Genomic DNA, 15,653 nt, shown 5'->3' with positions numbered 1-15,653 from the left:
TCTTGGCTGCCAGGAAGCAGGGAGCGGGACTGCAACAGAGTGATTATCTGGGAGCAGCCAGGCATAAGCTCAGCCACTGTGGAAACTGGGAGGGGGCACAGAGAGACAGATTCTTCTTCCTTTTGTGGACTGGGGAAGAGGGTGCCTGGTGACATTTTCCTTAGTATAAAAGGAAGACTACAGGTTTGAAGGTTTGTAATTGTATGTTAAAGTCATACTGATACTGAAAAAAAAAACAACAAAAAGAAAGGCATTGTAAACACTTTTATTTAAAATTAAAACTTTTGAAACAACTATGCTAAGAGTGGTTTTCATAGATCTTTAACTAAATAAGACATAACATTAAAATAATTGAGTACACTTTAACTTTTGAGAGTTCTTTTTAAAGCACCACTTAAAGCTTACATATTAAAAATTAAATATAGAAAAACTCTTCTGTCTCTGGAATGAGTTTGGGAATGCACAAGAGACAACAGACCAATCTTTAACCTCTGCTTACTGACAGGGAGCACATGACTCAAAGCCATTTTAAGAGCTTCTACATTGCTCACTTAAAGGAAAACAAATGCAGAGTTATCAAAGAGTTTCTTGGTAAATTTCTAGCCCTTGGAAGGCTACAACTTTCCTTAAATATGATTTCTAAATTTTAAATCTGTCACCCCAAAAGGTAAAGTGTCAGATTTACAAGTATTTCATTTTTTGGAGAAATTTTAGAAATGACCACAATTGCAGCCCATCCAAAAAACTGGAACTAGTTTAATAATCTCTGAAAACCTTTGTTCTAGATTTATTTTGAAACCAATTTCTAAACAAGATAACATAGAAACAATGCATATGTACACTACATTGCTAAAATAGCTTAAACTTGCCAAGACATCTTCAGAGCAAGTTCCTTTGTACTAATTTCCTTGAAGAGTTTCTAGGTCACTTTCTGCTTGTCACAGCACAAAGGACCTACCGTAAAAACTGCTCTGAGGTGTTGTCTGCCAGCTCAGGACATGTCCTCAACAACCTTCTCTGAACACCCCAGTCTACTACATGTAACAGCACTTATGGCTGGTCCTGCTCTGTCCCTGCCTCATCGCCTGTTTGACCGCTTTTCGTACTTGTCCTGGCTGCTCCGCTTCCTCGGTGGAGAATGACTGACAGTGCTTCGAGCTTGGAAGCTGTGCTTGTACGGGTGGGCTCTGTGCTTCTTCCGGCTGTCTTCTTTCTGGTTCTGGCTCTTCACAGGTTCCTCATCGCCCTCTTTTTGTTCATGGTCTTGCTCTTTATGCGAAGGGAGTGTGTTCTTAATTGTGTTAATGAGAAATCTTTTATTGGTGCCAGCAAGAGGACACTTCATCCTGGGGGTGAGAGGAAAAGCAAACAATCACAAATCAAATAGCTGACTCCAAAGCAGAGCCCAAGAGCATGGCTGGTGCCCAAGAATTCCGCACGCACAGCACCAAGTTTCTGAACCTGTTCTGCTTTCCTTGCATGCCACCTAGTGTAAACTCTGAGTACAAGGGGGAAAAGCAAGACACTTGGAATTCCTGAGGCTGACTGGCTAGACCTCATCTGGACCTCTTTCTTCCTCATTGGGACTAACTTTTCTACTGCTTTGTACATACAGGTATTGACTGCAGTACCAAATAACTGAATCATTTCATATTTCCTCCTTAAACAATAAATGTCTGATTTGACTACAATTTGTGTTTTGCGTGAAATATATTTTGGCTTGCTTTTAATTACCAAAGAGTAAAAACAAGTCCCTCTCCAAGGAACAAAAAAGTATACCCTGCTATATCTTAAATACTGGAGCTAGATGATTTAAACTAGAAAAAAATTGCCTAAAGAATCCATAAAAACAACTAGTATCACCCCAATAAATTCAATAAAAAGATAATCTATAAAAAGACAACAATCACCTTTTATCTTTTAAAAACCTCTTGCACTTTGCAGTTTGGGACTGCAGCTGTGCTCTGCTGGGGAGCACTGTACACACACCTGCCCTCCGGGTGCATTTCTGTCCTGTGTGTTTGTGTAGCTTCATGATTCAAGGGTGCCCAGGAGGGAGGATGTTATTTAATTAAACTGTTAATTAACATGCTAAGTTATACTTATATACTACAATATTTATTTTCAGGTGTAGCCAAACTATCATTTTGGAAAAGAAAACCCCATACAAATGAAAACCTACATATTTCTTTTGGCCTTGAGCCGTCTATGATGAGCTAATTTATAGGTGGATGTTGATCCCCAATATCAGGCTGGCTGGTATTAAAATGAATGTAGGATTCTATAATCTCCACCTCTATATCAAACTTTGATTCAAAGAAAATCCCACACAATACTTCCAAATTACCCCACCAGCACCACACTGTGGTAATTTTGTAGGTTATTACTGTGTAAGTGAAGTATAAACCATTATCAACCCGGTGTCACCTATAGGGAGGTTAGACCACCTCAGGCAACCAGAATGGCACTGAATCTGGAAGTAAGGAGGAGACAAAAAAGAAGTCTCTTGCTGCAAATAAGCAGCTCTTGAGCCTACATGGACAGGAAAAACTTCTGAGAAGAATCAGAGATGGTATATACATTTAGTGTGCCAGGCCTGGTTCCTGCCCAGACCAGCAAAAGTGGCTGGAGAATGAACTGGAACAGAAAGAGCTAGAAGAAAATGTAGAGAAGAGGACAATAGAATGCAGTAGAGTCAGAGGGAACATTCAGAGGTAGTGATGGCACTGGTTTTTTTCTTGAGAGGGTTTATTTTCTTTTACCACTGGAGTATTAGAGCCATGGTGAATGAGATGAGGAGCAAAAAGGAAAGGTGATAATGAAGAGCAAAGAAAAAGTTTTACAAGTACTGGGGGAAAACTATTAGCTCTCCTTGGCCCTATAGGGCTTTCAACAAGCTTCCAGAAAAAGCACAGCACCACGCTGCCTCAGTCACAAGAAGGCAAAGCCATTTATACCTCCTGAAGGTACCTTAGCACTGGGCCCTCTGTGCAGTAAGAGCACGTGACAAAAGGGCAGGCCAAGCTCTTACTTCAGTGGCTGAATAGGGCATCAGAGTCCAGGTACTGCTTTGGTGAAGAAACTTAAACCACTGCAGTTGCCAGCTCAGCAAAGATCCAGAATTGTATGACACACTGGTATCCCAAAGCAGCACAACAGTGCTAGCCTGCAGGAAACACTATCCTTTAATGCAGAATATAAAACGCTACTACCTTGTTTTGCCAACTGTGTCCCATTTTTATGAATAAATGGGCCACATACGCCACTTGGATGTAGAAGGCTATGAACAGTGGTGAATATTACCAAGGTACAGAAGAATTCTGGGGTATATTCATTGGAGCAGTCTATTTCAGTGTTGGTGTAACTAGTCACTCCTCTGGATTAAATAAATGTGGCAATATGATTATTGCCAATGGGACAATGATCTTAAACACAGACTTTGTAACTCCCAGTGAGTTCCACTCTATTTCACTATCTCCCATGTGAGACTGTCTTTAACACCTCCTGCTTGGCTGTGATGACCAAAACTTGCTCTGTTAGAGAGTGGCAGAATCCATGGAGTGAGGGCTGTCACAGGACCTGCTTCCCAGTCTCAGCAAGTGACCAAAAGAGCTACTTAAAGAATGAGATAGTCTTTTTGAATATCCACAAGAAAGCTGGCATTTACATCTCTTTTTAACATCAAAGATGGCATTCTTAACGTTGTTTATGCCTAGCATTCTACTCCAGGTGAAATGTCACGAATGGCTTAGAGAGAACTGATTTACTTGAGGGCAACAGGAGGGAGGCTTCAAAAGTGCCTTCTCCCAAACATCCCAAGACACATTTCAGAGATGATGACAAGGGCTCATTCACCCTCTATTAACAAATAAGGCGCAGCATTGAGATAAGGGGGTAGTTGCAAGCAGATGTGAAGGTACATGTAGTAAATGATTCCATATAATGAAAAAATTGGCACTAAATATGTTAAAATATAAGGAGAGCAACATCAATGCTGATGTTTGAAGAAATCCATTGGGAAAGAGCTATTGTGGCCTTAATGTGGTCATGAATTTTGCTGAATCTCACAGCCAGCTGTTTTATTGCTAAGAACTCATCTAACACAGTATCCTAGTTGAGCACACATGTCTTGGAATCATACTATCTATAAGACTGAAAAACGATCTGAGACTTTGGCCAAGACGGAGGCATAGGTAGACACACTGTGCCTCGTCATACAACCAAAAGGATAACAACAAATTTAAGAACAAGAACAACCAGAACTGACAGAAAATCGAACTGTGTGGAAGTCTGATAACCAAGGAATTAAATAAGAAACATTCATCCAGACCGGTAGGAGAGGTGGAGACAGGCAGCTGGGTGGAGAGGACTTGCAGCAAGATGGTGGAGCTGCGCAAGGTGGCGGCTTGCAGATGGAGGTGGTCTCACATTCACGTGCAAATAAACTGGGAGGAACAACTGGGGAGCAAGATAGACTGCACAACCCAGGGTTCTAGTGGGGAAATAAAACCTCAAAACCTCTGACTGTAAACTCCTGTGGGGGTTGAGATGGCAGCAGGAAAAACTCCAGGCCTCACAGGAGAGGCCACTGGAGAGACCCACAGGATCCTGGAAGTACAACCAAAAGAGGGACAACAACAAATTCACCCACCTGGGAATCAGTGCCAGAAGGGGCCAATTTGATTGTGGATCGCCAGGGGAGTGACTGAAAACCAGCAGACAGTGGAGCAAGCAGCACTGTTCTCTCTCAGACCCCTCCCCCACATACAGCATCACAATGGAGCTATGTGGGTTGCCCCATCCTGGTAAACACCTGAGACTCTGCCCCTTACTATATAACAGGCCTGCTCTCTCACACTCACACGCGCGCGCACACACACACACACACACACGCCCAAATGAAAGAACAGTTCAAAGTTCCAGAAAAAATACAACTAAGTGATGAAGAGATAGCCAACCTGTCTGATACATAGTTCAAAACACTGGTTATCAGGATGCTCCAGGGACTCACTGGGTACTTAAAGACCCAGGCAGCAATGAAGGTTGCATTGTATGAAATAAAGAAAAATCTGCAGGGAACCAACAGTGATGGGAAGGAAACCAGGACTCAAATCAACTTTTTGGACAAGAAGGAAGAAAGAAACAATCAGAACAGAATAAAGAAAGAATTTTTTAAAAATGGAGAGACTTAGGAACCTCCAGGACATCTTTAAACATTCCAACATCTGGATCATAGGGGTGCCAGAAGGAGAGGAGGAAGAGCAAGAAATTGAAAACTTATTTGCAAAAATAATGAAGGAGAACTTGCCCAATCTGGCAAAGGAAATAGACTTTCAGGAAGTCCAGGAAGCTCTGAGAGTCCCAAAGAAGTTGGATTCAAGGAAAACAAAAACAAACTACCAAAACCACTAGAACAGGAACAGGATCACAGAAATGGAGATCACATGGAAGGTTATTAGTGGGAGAGCTGGATGGGGAGGGGGGAAAGGTACAGAGAATAAGAAGCATAAATGGTAGGTAGAAAATAGACAGGGGGAGGTTAAGAATAGTATAGGAAATGTAGAAGCCAAGGAACTTATATGTATGAGCCATGGACATGAACTAAAGGAGGAGAATGTGGGTGGGAGGAGATTTGCAGGGTGGAGGGGAATAAAGGGGGGAAAATGGGACAATTGTAATAGCATAATCAATAAAATATATTAAAAAAAAAGACCGAATGTGAGACACATTATATAATCTGCCTGTTACCTCTTATCAGTTAAATGGGGATAATAATAGTGACTATCTTAAATGGTTGCATGCAGATCAAATGAGAACATGTCAAGTGCTGAAACTAATACCTGATTAATGACAGTAAGTGTTAGCTTTGGTGCATATCCTACTTCTACTACTTAATTAGCTGTCTGACAGTGAGCAAGTTACATAACTCATCTGTAAATCAGTTTTCCCCCTTTGTAAGTGGGAGTCAGAAATACTTATCTGATAGAACTATTGTGAGGATTTAATGAGATAATGCAGAAAGCATTTAGCACAGTGCCTCACATACAGTAAATCTTCAATACATGTTACCTAAGGGCTTATAATTTCTTATTCACAATTCCAAAATTTAAAAACATGTAAAAATCAACTTTTTTTTATGATACCACAACTCATTTGGCAGTAAAATGTGACCTAAGCTCACACTTGGGTATTCATGTCTAGTCTTTGTTCCATTTACGGTAGGCACTCATATGTTTTGCTAAGGAAATGATAACATTTTGAGCAAGAACCTATGGGGATACTTGTGGTGCACACCATATGTGCTACAATTCCTTTCCAAAGTGTGAAATTTATACCTAAATTTAGAAGGTAATCTGGACCCAAGGGTTTAAACAAGAAATTATAAATTCCTTGCAGAAAAAAGAAGAAAATAACCTGTTATTATTATTCACTGTCTCTTCATGAAAAAGAATATATATAGCACTCAAATAATTTAATTTACCAGGGAGTTTTTCCACGGTGGCAACTCAAGAGAACATCCCAGTTTCAAATCACCTGGGATGATAAGCTAATCAAGAACAGAACAGAATATCTGATGTTTCTCAATTATATATACTAGTGTATGTGTGTGTGTATATATATATATGTATATACATATATATAAGCTATCAAGAAAAAATTAATCAGATATTCTATAGAAATTTTCATAAAAACAGTTAAAGTAAAAAAGTTTCAGTATTTAGAAAGATTAGACTTTTATATCTGAAATGTTTCACTTCCCAGGCTATCTCAGTTCTCCATGGACACCAAGGTCAATGGGAACTGGGTGTTACCTCTGAACTTATAACTTGCATTTTCTAATATTTCGGAAACTTTGTTCATAGATGGTCCTAAGATATAAAGCTTAAGGTTGAAGTAGACAGGTGGTCTCCATGGCCACTTGCAGATTTAAAATTCTCTACTCATGTTCTTTATGTTTACCCCTCAGAAAATTACTCTGCTCTCATCTATCATGTCAGAATATTACTTCATTTCATTGATCTCTGTCTTTTTGTTTCTCTTAGTGCCATTTTTTTTCTGTATTTGAGATGACATGACAAGCCAGCATGAGATGAATATCTAACTCAACTGTTGTATTGCCTTTTTCAGCCAGCTCTGAGGTAAAACCCTGAGCCCTGCGGTAAGGGCTCAGGTCATGGCTGCTCCATGCGTCTGCTCTATGCCACTGTCTATGCCCAAAGGGGTGCTGGGGTAGGGGGCCACAGGACAGGGCAGCTGCATTCCTGGTCTGTAGCTCTGACCCACACAATATTGACTTTCTCACCCCGGCTAGTTACCTTTATTTTTGGTTTTACAAACTTATACTAGCTTATGTGTGAAGAGCCAGATTTAAGGTGCTAATAACATAAATTGATATAAAACTCTAAATATAATGAGACTAGTTAAAACTACTCTGGAAAATAGGTCTGATAGCACCAGCAGACTGAAGATCCAGCATTCTATCTATGTTAAACTTGAAAAGTGAAGCCACTGACTTCACTTTCAAAGCTGTCAGCGCAGAAGCTGTGCTGAAGGTTTCTGCACACCACAGGAAGGACAGACTTCCAGAGAATCTGCCATCAGAGAGACTAAGCCTTTCATCTTTATTTATTTATTTTTTTGAATAGGCATACTGTAGAACATAATTGCAAAAATAAGGTGCTTTCTTCCTGTAGTTATCATATTAAACTTAGGAAAAATAGTAAACTGTAAAACAAACCTAGAGAACAAAAAGGGGAAGACAAATGTAATTTTTTTTTCAGATTTTGATACTTTTGCCTTTCCGCTGCTAAAGGATGGAGATAGTACTGTACAGATTTAGACTTGCTACTTTGGGTTTATAAAACAGTGTCATGAATATGACCCATCCAGCAGTGACACATGATCACCAGCCAATAATAATAGCACTAGCGATGCTAACACTTATGAAACAATCACCCTGTGCTCATTTCATTTCTCCAACCCCAGGGCATGGAGCTGGGATTGGAACCAGGGAGTCTGACTCTAGAGCCTACCCTCCCCACACTATTTCAGATGAAGCACCTGAAGAAAGGTGTGCCGCAGTGTAATCAGATGGCCAATTTCGAGAGCAGTTAGGGAAAGAAACCGTAGGTGAAAAGCCCCTCAGCACACATGTAACCAAGGCGTCTCTGTCTAGGACAGGCCCCAGGAAGCAGATCTGTCCACAGCAACAAGTTGTCTAAGAATAGCTGTCTACTCACAAGCCCAAAATAAGGACAAAGGCAGAGAACTTCCCAAACACACTTGAATTGACTTTGCTTTTTGGGAAGGTAGTGGAGAATTATGGTTCTAACTTTTAGGGTTAGGGAAAATGAGTCCTTGTGATCATGGAAGCAAGGTTCCAGCCAATGCATCCCACCCAATTCATTCCTTCATTCCACAGCCAAACCCAGCCCCACACCAGCAGATAGCATTTTATCTTCCATTCTCTACATATCTGTGCACTCTCAGAAACAAGTACAACTATGCTTCCAACACGCCATGAAACAAGGGCACTATTTTTAAAGTCTTGATTACAACTCATTTTGTTGTTTAATGCTGCCACAACTACCATAACCCCCCATGCAGCTAGTTTATAATCTGGCAATCAAATGCCTCAGCAGTGGCCACATGAGAAATTTTGATCCCCATTACTAAACTGTTCGCCCTTAATTCTGCTGCATAGAATAGTCCTGAGACCCACAGGTTTTTCAGTGCACTTTGTATGTCATACCACACCTCAAAGTAATGAAAAATAGTTGACACAGATGCACATAGCTATATTTATTTTTACAAATATTTCATATTTCATATGTAAGGCATTATACTAGGTCCTGAAGCAAAGACAAATACCAGATTCTGTGTTGTATTTCTGCTCTTTGGGGGACTACTGAGAGGAAAGAAGCTCTGGGAAGATGAAATTCAGAAGCAGATATGTACATAGTGGTAAAATGGGGTAGACAATAAGCTATGTCCTTGGCCTCCTGCTCCCTCAGCAACAAAAAACATTTACACAGCTATATGATCCAATGGAAACTTTCTGGGCTCTCTGATGCACTTTCAGAACTGCATAGGAAAGGAATGTGGGAAGCAGGGGCAGGAAGCATCGGTGATGTTTTGATGTTAACAAACAATAATCCACAGAGGAGAGGTAGTACATAGCTAAAGACAAGAAAGAGAACTTCTAGTCCCATCAGCAGTTGGCTAGCCAAGGCCTGGGAAACCTCTTTGGGCCCCGTGTTCTTAAACTGTAAAGAGAAAGCTTTGGATCTTTGCAGCCCTGAAATACTGCCAAGAGCCTCAGCCATGCTGAGCCTCCCTCTGAAATTCAAGCACTTTCTCCTTCTAGCTGCTGCACTGGGCTTACCTGCTCACTTGTCAGTTTCCACAAGTGGATTAACAACTTTAAGGCCAGGAGAGCACCTTCTTTACTGCTGCCTATGTTTGGCCTCTTACCATACCTGTTGGTGCTCTGTGAATATTCAAATGAGTATAAATGCAATGCCTAGATAATAAAAAGCTGATGACATAAAGTAGAAGAATGATGTGATGGTCTCCCTTATTATCAGATTGATCCCATGACAAACAGAAAGCACCCCAAAATATCATTCCCTTTAAAAACAACTAGGTTAAAAAAATGAAGAATCATCTTCTGTCAGGTTAGACCTTTGGAACTTTTTGTACCAAAAGATAAGCCTTTCCAAACATAAGGCTAAAGTTCTACAGGCACTAGACTCAAGAATGTGACCAGAATAAAAACAGCTTTGTAGCCAATGAAGTTGAGCATACTTCTAAAATTTATGCTTATAAATTCCTTAATGTCAACTCAAAAGAAGTCACATGGGCCAATATTTCAGCTTCTCTGAGGCCTTTGTCAAGAACACTTCTAAAGAGATTCTTTCGATGAACATTTTCAAGTATAGAGCAGCAAATGGTCTTTTTTTTTATATAAAATAAAAATGGTCTTACACTTGCCTTCCCTTTAGTTCAGCCATTTCTTTCTGGCGATGATTCAACTACCTCACCAAGATCATTTTATGGAATATCGAAGAGGAAAAAGTAATGTTGTTCTAGTTTTATTTTAAATTTTAAAGCACAAATAAAGGTCTTCTAGATCAGGGGTGTCAAACTCATTTTCACTGGGGGGCCACATCAGCCTCATGGTTGCCTTCAAAGGGCCAAATGTAATTTAGGACTGTATAAATGTAACTACTCTTTAACAGCTAAGCGAGAGCTTGGCGTTGCTGCTAGGTAGAAACAAGGTGCCAGGTTGGTAAACAAGGTAGAGGGCTGTATTTGGCCTGCGGGCCTTGTGTTTGCCACCTGTGTTCTAGATGCTTAGAAAAAGAGACAAACTAGTAAACAGCAAACTGTCTACTCCTTGCAGATCTGTCCAAGGAGGTCCGCTGGACAGACATGGATCTGGGGATACCAGGACTTGACACCTGGCTACCCACGTTATAGTCAGGCTGTTTGCCCAGGAAAGGTGTGGGGACATTCTGAACGCTGCAAGAGCTGGTTGGTATCATTCTTTTTTAATAAATAGGGATTAGTATAGTGTTTTTTAAATTTGTGTGCACTTTAGAATCACCTGGTTATCTTTTTAAAAGTCCAAAACCCAGGCCATACCCCAAACTAATAGTCTTTGATGGTGGCACAGAGACGTGTATTTTTGGAAGTTTCCAGTTGATTTCAAATGTGCAGATAAGTTTGGCAACCAATGGATTAGTGATTAAAAGTTTGTATTTACACACACGCACCCAGGAGTTCTTGCAGGATGAGCACAATGGGGAAGATGTTCTTTGTCTCAGCAATACGGAGCAGATGCGAGTCATGGTTGTCCTTGGGCTAGACCCTTCAAAGTCCACATTGTTTCAGGGGAGTCCAACCCGTGGCCTATGGGCCGCATGTGACCCAGGATGGCTACGAATGTAGTCCAACACAAAATCGTAAATTTACTTAAAACCCTTTTTTTGCTCATCAGTTTTTGTTAGTGTTTGTGTACTTAATGTGTGGCCCAAGACAACTCTACTTCTTCCAGTGTGGCCCAGAGATGCCCAAAGGTTGGACACCCCTACTAGGGTGTACTGAACCGAAAGAACTCTGTATTCATTTCCAATGATAAAACTGGAGTTTTCTAGTGAAAAAACATTATACTTCTGGAAAACTGTGAACTTGACAGGCTCCCAATACTTAAAAGAGTTCTCTGATGAGTTTAGTGGTGATATTTGCAAATGTGTTGATATTCTTCATCTACTTCAACCAAAGTAAGCTATTACAATAGATTGACTACAGAGGCAGATTGAAATTCCAGGTCTTTTATAAGCCAGACATTAAAAAGGTTTGCAAGAACATGAAACAATACCATTCTATTCAATATATACATTTTTTGCAAATATAGTTATTTTACAAAAACATACTACTTTAATATGTGTTGAGTTTATTATTGGTATTTAAAAATGAATCAATAAATACTGTAACAATTCCTCCATTTTAACTTAATTAACACAGTAAATACAGATTGATATAGTCCACAAAAGAATGTTCTTTGGGATCCCTAATAAATTTTAAGAACGTAAAGTTCAAAAAGTTTGAGGACCACTGTTATAAGACAACTGGAAAAAACTAACAATGTCAGTAAGAACTCTTATTTTGTAAACTAATGGGAAAATGTAAGTTTTACATGTTGTGTCCTTAGACCTACCTTATAACTCTGGAATGTCTTACTTCGCCTCCCATCTTTTACTCCCTTTTCAACATGCTTCTCCCTCCTTCATGGGACAAGGCTGCCAGCTGTCCCCTAATATCCATTCTTTCATTCTTCTATAGTAAAAGCGCCTCAGATATTTATCTGGCACATGCCTGCCTAGGGAAAAAAAGACTACATTCTTGGCCTTGTAGCTGAGTGTAGACATGAAATTAAATTCTGGCCAATGGAGTATATGTAGAAATGGTGTACATGACTTCTAGAAAGTGTTCTTTATTAAAGGGAAGGAGCATGCTTTCCTTCTCTTCTTACTTTCTGCTAACTGAAATTAGTGGAGTTAACGGTGCTACAATATTAGACCATGTGGAAAAGAATGACAACCTATGGTTGGGATATTTGGAGACTGGAAGGAACCTGGATCCTCAATAACTTTATGGAACTGCCAATCTAACTGACATGACACCAGAAGAGTACATCCATACTTCCATAAATCTCAAGATGGCTTGTGCCTATGGTACTCTCCCACAGGGGGCAAAGAGCTGATATTGACATACTAGTTATTTCATTACCAGAAAGTTCTTCTAAGCAAAGTGGCATGAAGGTGATCAGAATGAATGACTTCCAGCTGCCTAGAAACAACCAACTAGTCTTGAACACTACTCATGTAGCAAGAATTCTGACTGGTATTTTCTTATTCACTTGTCAAATCATCGGAATTTATGATTTCGCTCTATGCTAATTCTTTAGATTGGACCAATGACTAATGTCAACCTGATGAAGGTCCTGCCTTACACCAAAAACCAAAGCAGCTTGCCCCTAACAAAGTTTGTACTAATGTGATTCCCATTAGCACAGGCAACTTATCTCAGCCAAGGACAGAGGACTAGAAAGAAAATAAAAGCAGATTTAACTACTGATAACATTCACTGCTCCATGCCAGGACCCTTGCTAAGTGTTTTCAGACATATTATCTCACCAAAGTGTTACAACCATCCTTCCAGGAAATAGGTATTTGTTTTGAATCTGTGTTACCTACAGACTGATTCACACTGGATTATTTCATTTTATTATATTATTTCATCCATAAATACATCAGAATGAATTTCTAAAAAAAACCCCGCCTTTTTAAAAATAATAGCAATGTCATTTTCAAATATAAAAATAAATATTGATTCCTTAATAGCATCAAATACCTCCAACTTTTAGTTAAAGAATTCTAATATGCTACACATTTTACTAGATGTGTCTGAAATCTATTAATTCATAGGACATTCCTCCTCCTCCATTTCTCCTTGCAATTCAGTTGTTAAACTAGGTTGTTTTTTCCATAGAAGGTCACATTTTGGATTTTCATGATTTTATTCCTCTAGTGTTGTTTGACAGGTTGCTCTACCCTCTGTATTTCCTGCAAACTAGTAGTTCTACTGAAGAATTGACCAGATTTGAGTTCAATTTTTTGACGAGCATGTGTTAAGTGGTGGTATGCCTTTCTCACTGTGGTGCAAAGGCTGATCAATGAATTCAGGTGTTGTCAGGTTGACCCAGTCACCAGGAAGTTCCCCATCAATTTTTCATCTGATAGATTTAACAGTCACTGGTGACCTTTACCTAGATTTAATCTATCATAGAAATGGTAAAATGATGACATTCTTTTTTTAAAAAAGATTTTATTAATGTATTTCTAGAGAGAGGAAGGGAAGGAGAAAGAGAGGGAGAGAAATATCAATGTGTGGTTGCCTCTCACATGCCCCCCACTGGGGACCTGGCCCACAACCCAGGCATGTGCTCTGACTGGAAATCGAACTGGTGATCCTTTGGTTCACAGGTCAGCGCTCAATCCACTGAGCATACCAGCCAGGGCTGATATTCTTTTTTTTAAACCAGGGTTACTGAGGTATAATTCATACAGAATAAAATTTATCCTTTTAAATAGTAGTATGAGTTTTGACAAATATATGAAGTCACGAAATTACCAGAAAAATCAAAATATAGAATGGTTCCAATCATCCATAAAAGTTCTGCTGTAAATCCCTTCCTTCCACCCCCACTTCCTGGCAAACCATGACCCATTCTGGTCTTTCTAAAATGTCATATAAATGAAATCTGCATGTTTGGTGTCTAGCTTCTTTCACTTAGCACAATGCTTCAGGGAGCATCAGTAGCTGCTCCCATCACTACTGATGCAGTGAGCATCAGTAGTTCTTTCCCTTTTTATTACTGAGTAGTAGTGAATGTATGGATATAACCACAATTTCTTTATCTATTCATCAACCAATGGACATCCGGGTTATTTCCAATTTTGAGCTATCATGAATAAAGTTGCTATGAACATTATTGTACAGATTTTTGTGTGAGATTAAGTTTTCAATTCTCTGGTAATTGGTTAGAATTCTGTATGTATGTAAGAAATAGTTAACTGTTTTTCAAAGTGGCTGTACAATTTTACATTTTCACCAACTAGTTGTTCCATATCTTTACATTTATTTAGTACTGGAAGTTTTTAAATTTTTTTATTTTAGTGATTCTAGTGGATATGCTATGGCAGCTATCATTTTTAACTTGCTTTTTCCTGATAACTAATGATTTGAGCACCTTTTCATATGCTTATTGGCCAATCTTGTATCATTTTTGATGAAGTGTTTACTCAAATGTTTTGTCTATTTTAAATGAGATTGCGTCTTAATTGAGTTAAGAATTACATTATGTAGTTATCGTTTTATTATCATATTTTTATCTTATTTTTTCTTTTTCTTGAAGATATCTCTTTAACATATTCTGTAACATTGGTTTAGTGGATATGAACTCCTTTTGCCTTTTCTTGTATGAGAAGCTCTTTATCCCTCCTTTGATTCTAAATGATAGACTTGCTGGGTAGGATAATCTTGGTTGTAGGTCCTTGCTTTTCATCACTTTGAATATTTTATGTTAATCTCTTCTGGCCTGCAAAGTTTCTGTTGAGAAGTCAGCTGACAGCCTTATAGGAGCTCTCTTATACTAAGTACTTATCTCTTGTTACTTTTAAGATTCTCTCTTTCTATTTAACCTTTAACATTTTTTAATTATGATTTATTTTTGTATGAGCCTCTCTGGGTTTGTCTTACTTGGGACTGTCTGTGCTTCCTTAACTTGTATGTCTACTTCCTTTACCAGGTTAGGGAAGTTTTCTGTCATTATTTCTTCAAAGAGGTTTTTAATCCCTTGTGCTCTCTCTTCTCCTTCTGGTATCCTGTGACATGGATGTTGGCATGCTTGATGTTGTCCCAGAAGCCCCTTAAACTATCCTCATTTTTTAAAATTCTTTTATCTTTTGGCTGTTCTGATTGGGTATTTTCTGTTTCTTTATCTTCCAAATCGTTGATTTGATTCTCTACTTCATCTAGTTTCCTATTCCTGTAATGTAGTCTTCATTTCTGTTAGTGTATTCTTAATTTCTGGCTGGCCCTTTTTTATGTTTTCTATCTCATTTTTATGTCTTTATTAAAGTTCTCAATGAATTCATCTAATCTTCCCCACTGAGCATCCTTATAATCAGTGTTTTGAACTCTGCATCTGATAGATTGCGTGTCTCTATTTTGTTTAGTTCTTTTCTGGAGTTTTGTTCTGTTCTTTCATTTAGGACATGTCTCTTCATCTCCTCAAGTTGGCAGCCTCCCTGTTTGCTTGTACATATTAAGTAGATCTGCTATGTCTCCAGGTCTTGGTAAAGTGGCCTTACGTAGGAGGCGCCCTATGGGACCTAGTGATATAGTCTCCCTGGTCACCTGAGTGGGGTGCTCTAGGTGTGTCCTTTGTGTGGGTTATGTGTCGCCTCCAGCTGTAGTTGAGACTTGACTACTTTTGGCACATCAATGAGAAGGACTGACCTTTAGGCTGCTTGGTTGTGAGGAATGACCATGATTATAGCAGAGGTACTATTGGGCAGGGACTG

General features: G+C 39.2%; 1 protein-coding gene across 1 annotated transcript in view; it reads right to left on the bottom strand.

Moving 5' to 3' along the window:
* Positions 1 to 249: 249 nt before the first annotated feature.
* Positions 250 to 15,653, bottom strand: part of LOC114490684 (protein POLR1D) — a 42,754-nt gene continuing 27,350 nt past the window's right edge. Inside the window, exon 3 of the mRNA XM_028504728.2 lies at positions 250 to 1,346. Coding sequence (XP_028360529.1) covers positions 1,079 to 1,346 — 268 coding nt within the window. The 3' untranslated portion in view covers positions 250 to 1,078. The remainder of the gene's footprint in view (positions 1,347 to 15,653) is intronic.

This window comes from Phyllostomus discolor, chromosome 2 (genome assembly GCF_004126475.2).
Source record: "Phyllostomus discolor isolate MPI-MPIP mPhyDis1 chromosome 2, mPhyDis1.pri.v3, whole genome shotgun sequence".
In the NCBI taxonomy this organism is placed as follows: domain Eukaryota; kingdom Metazoa; phylum Chordata; class Mammalia; order Chiroptera; family Phyllostomidae; genus Phyllostomus; species Phyllostomus discolor.
This window is presented reverse-complemented; position numbering and strand designations above follow the sequence as displayed.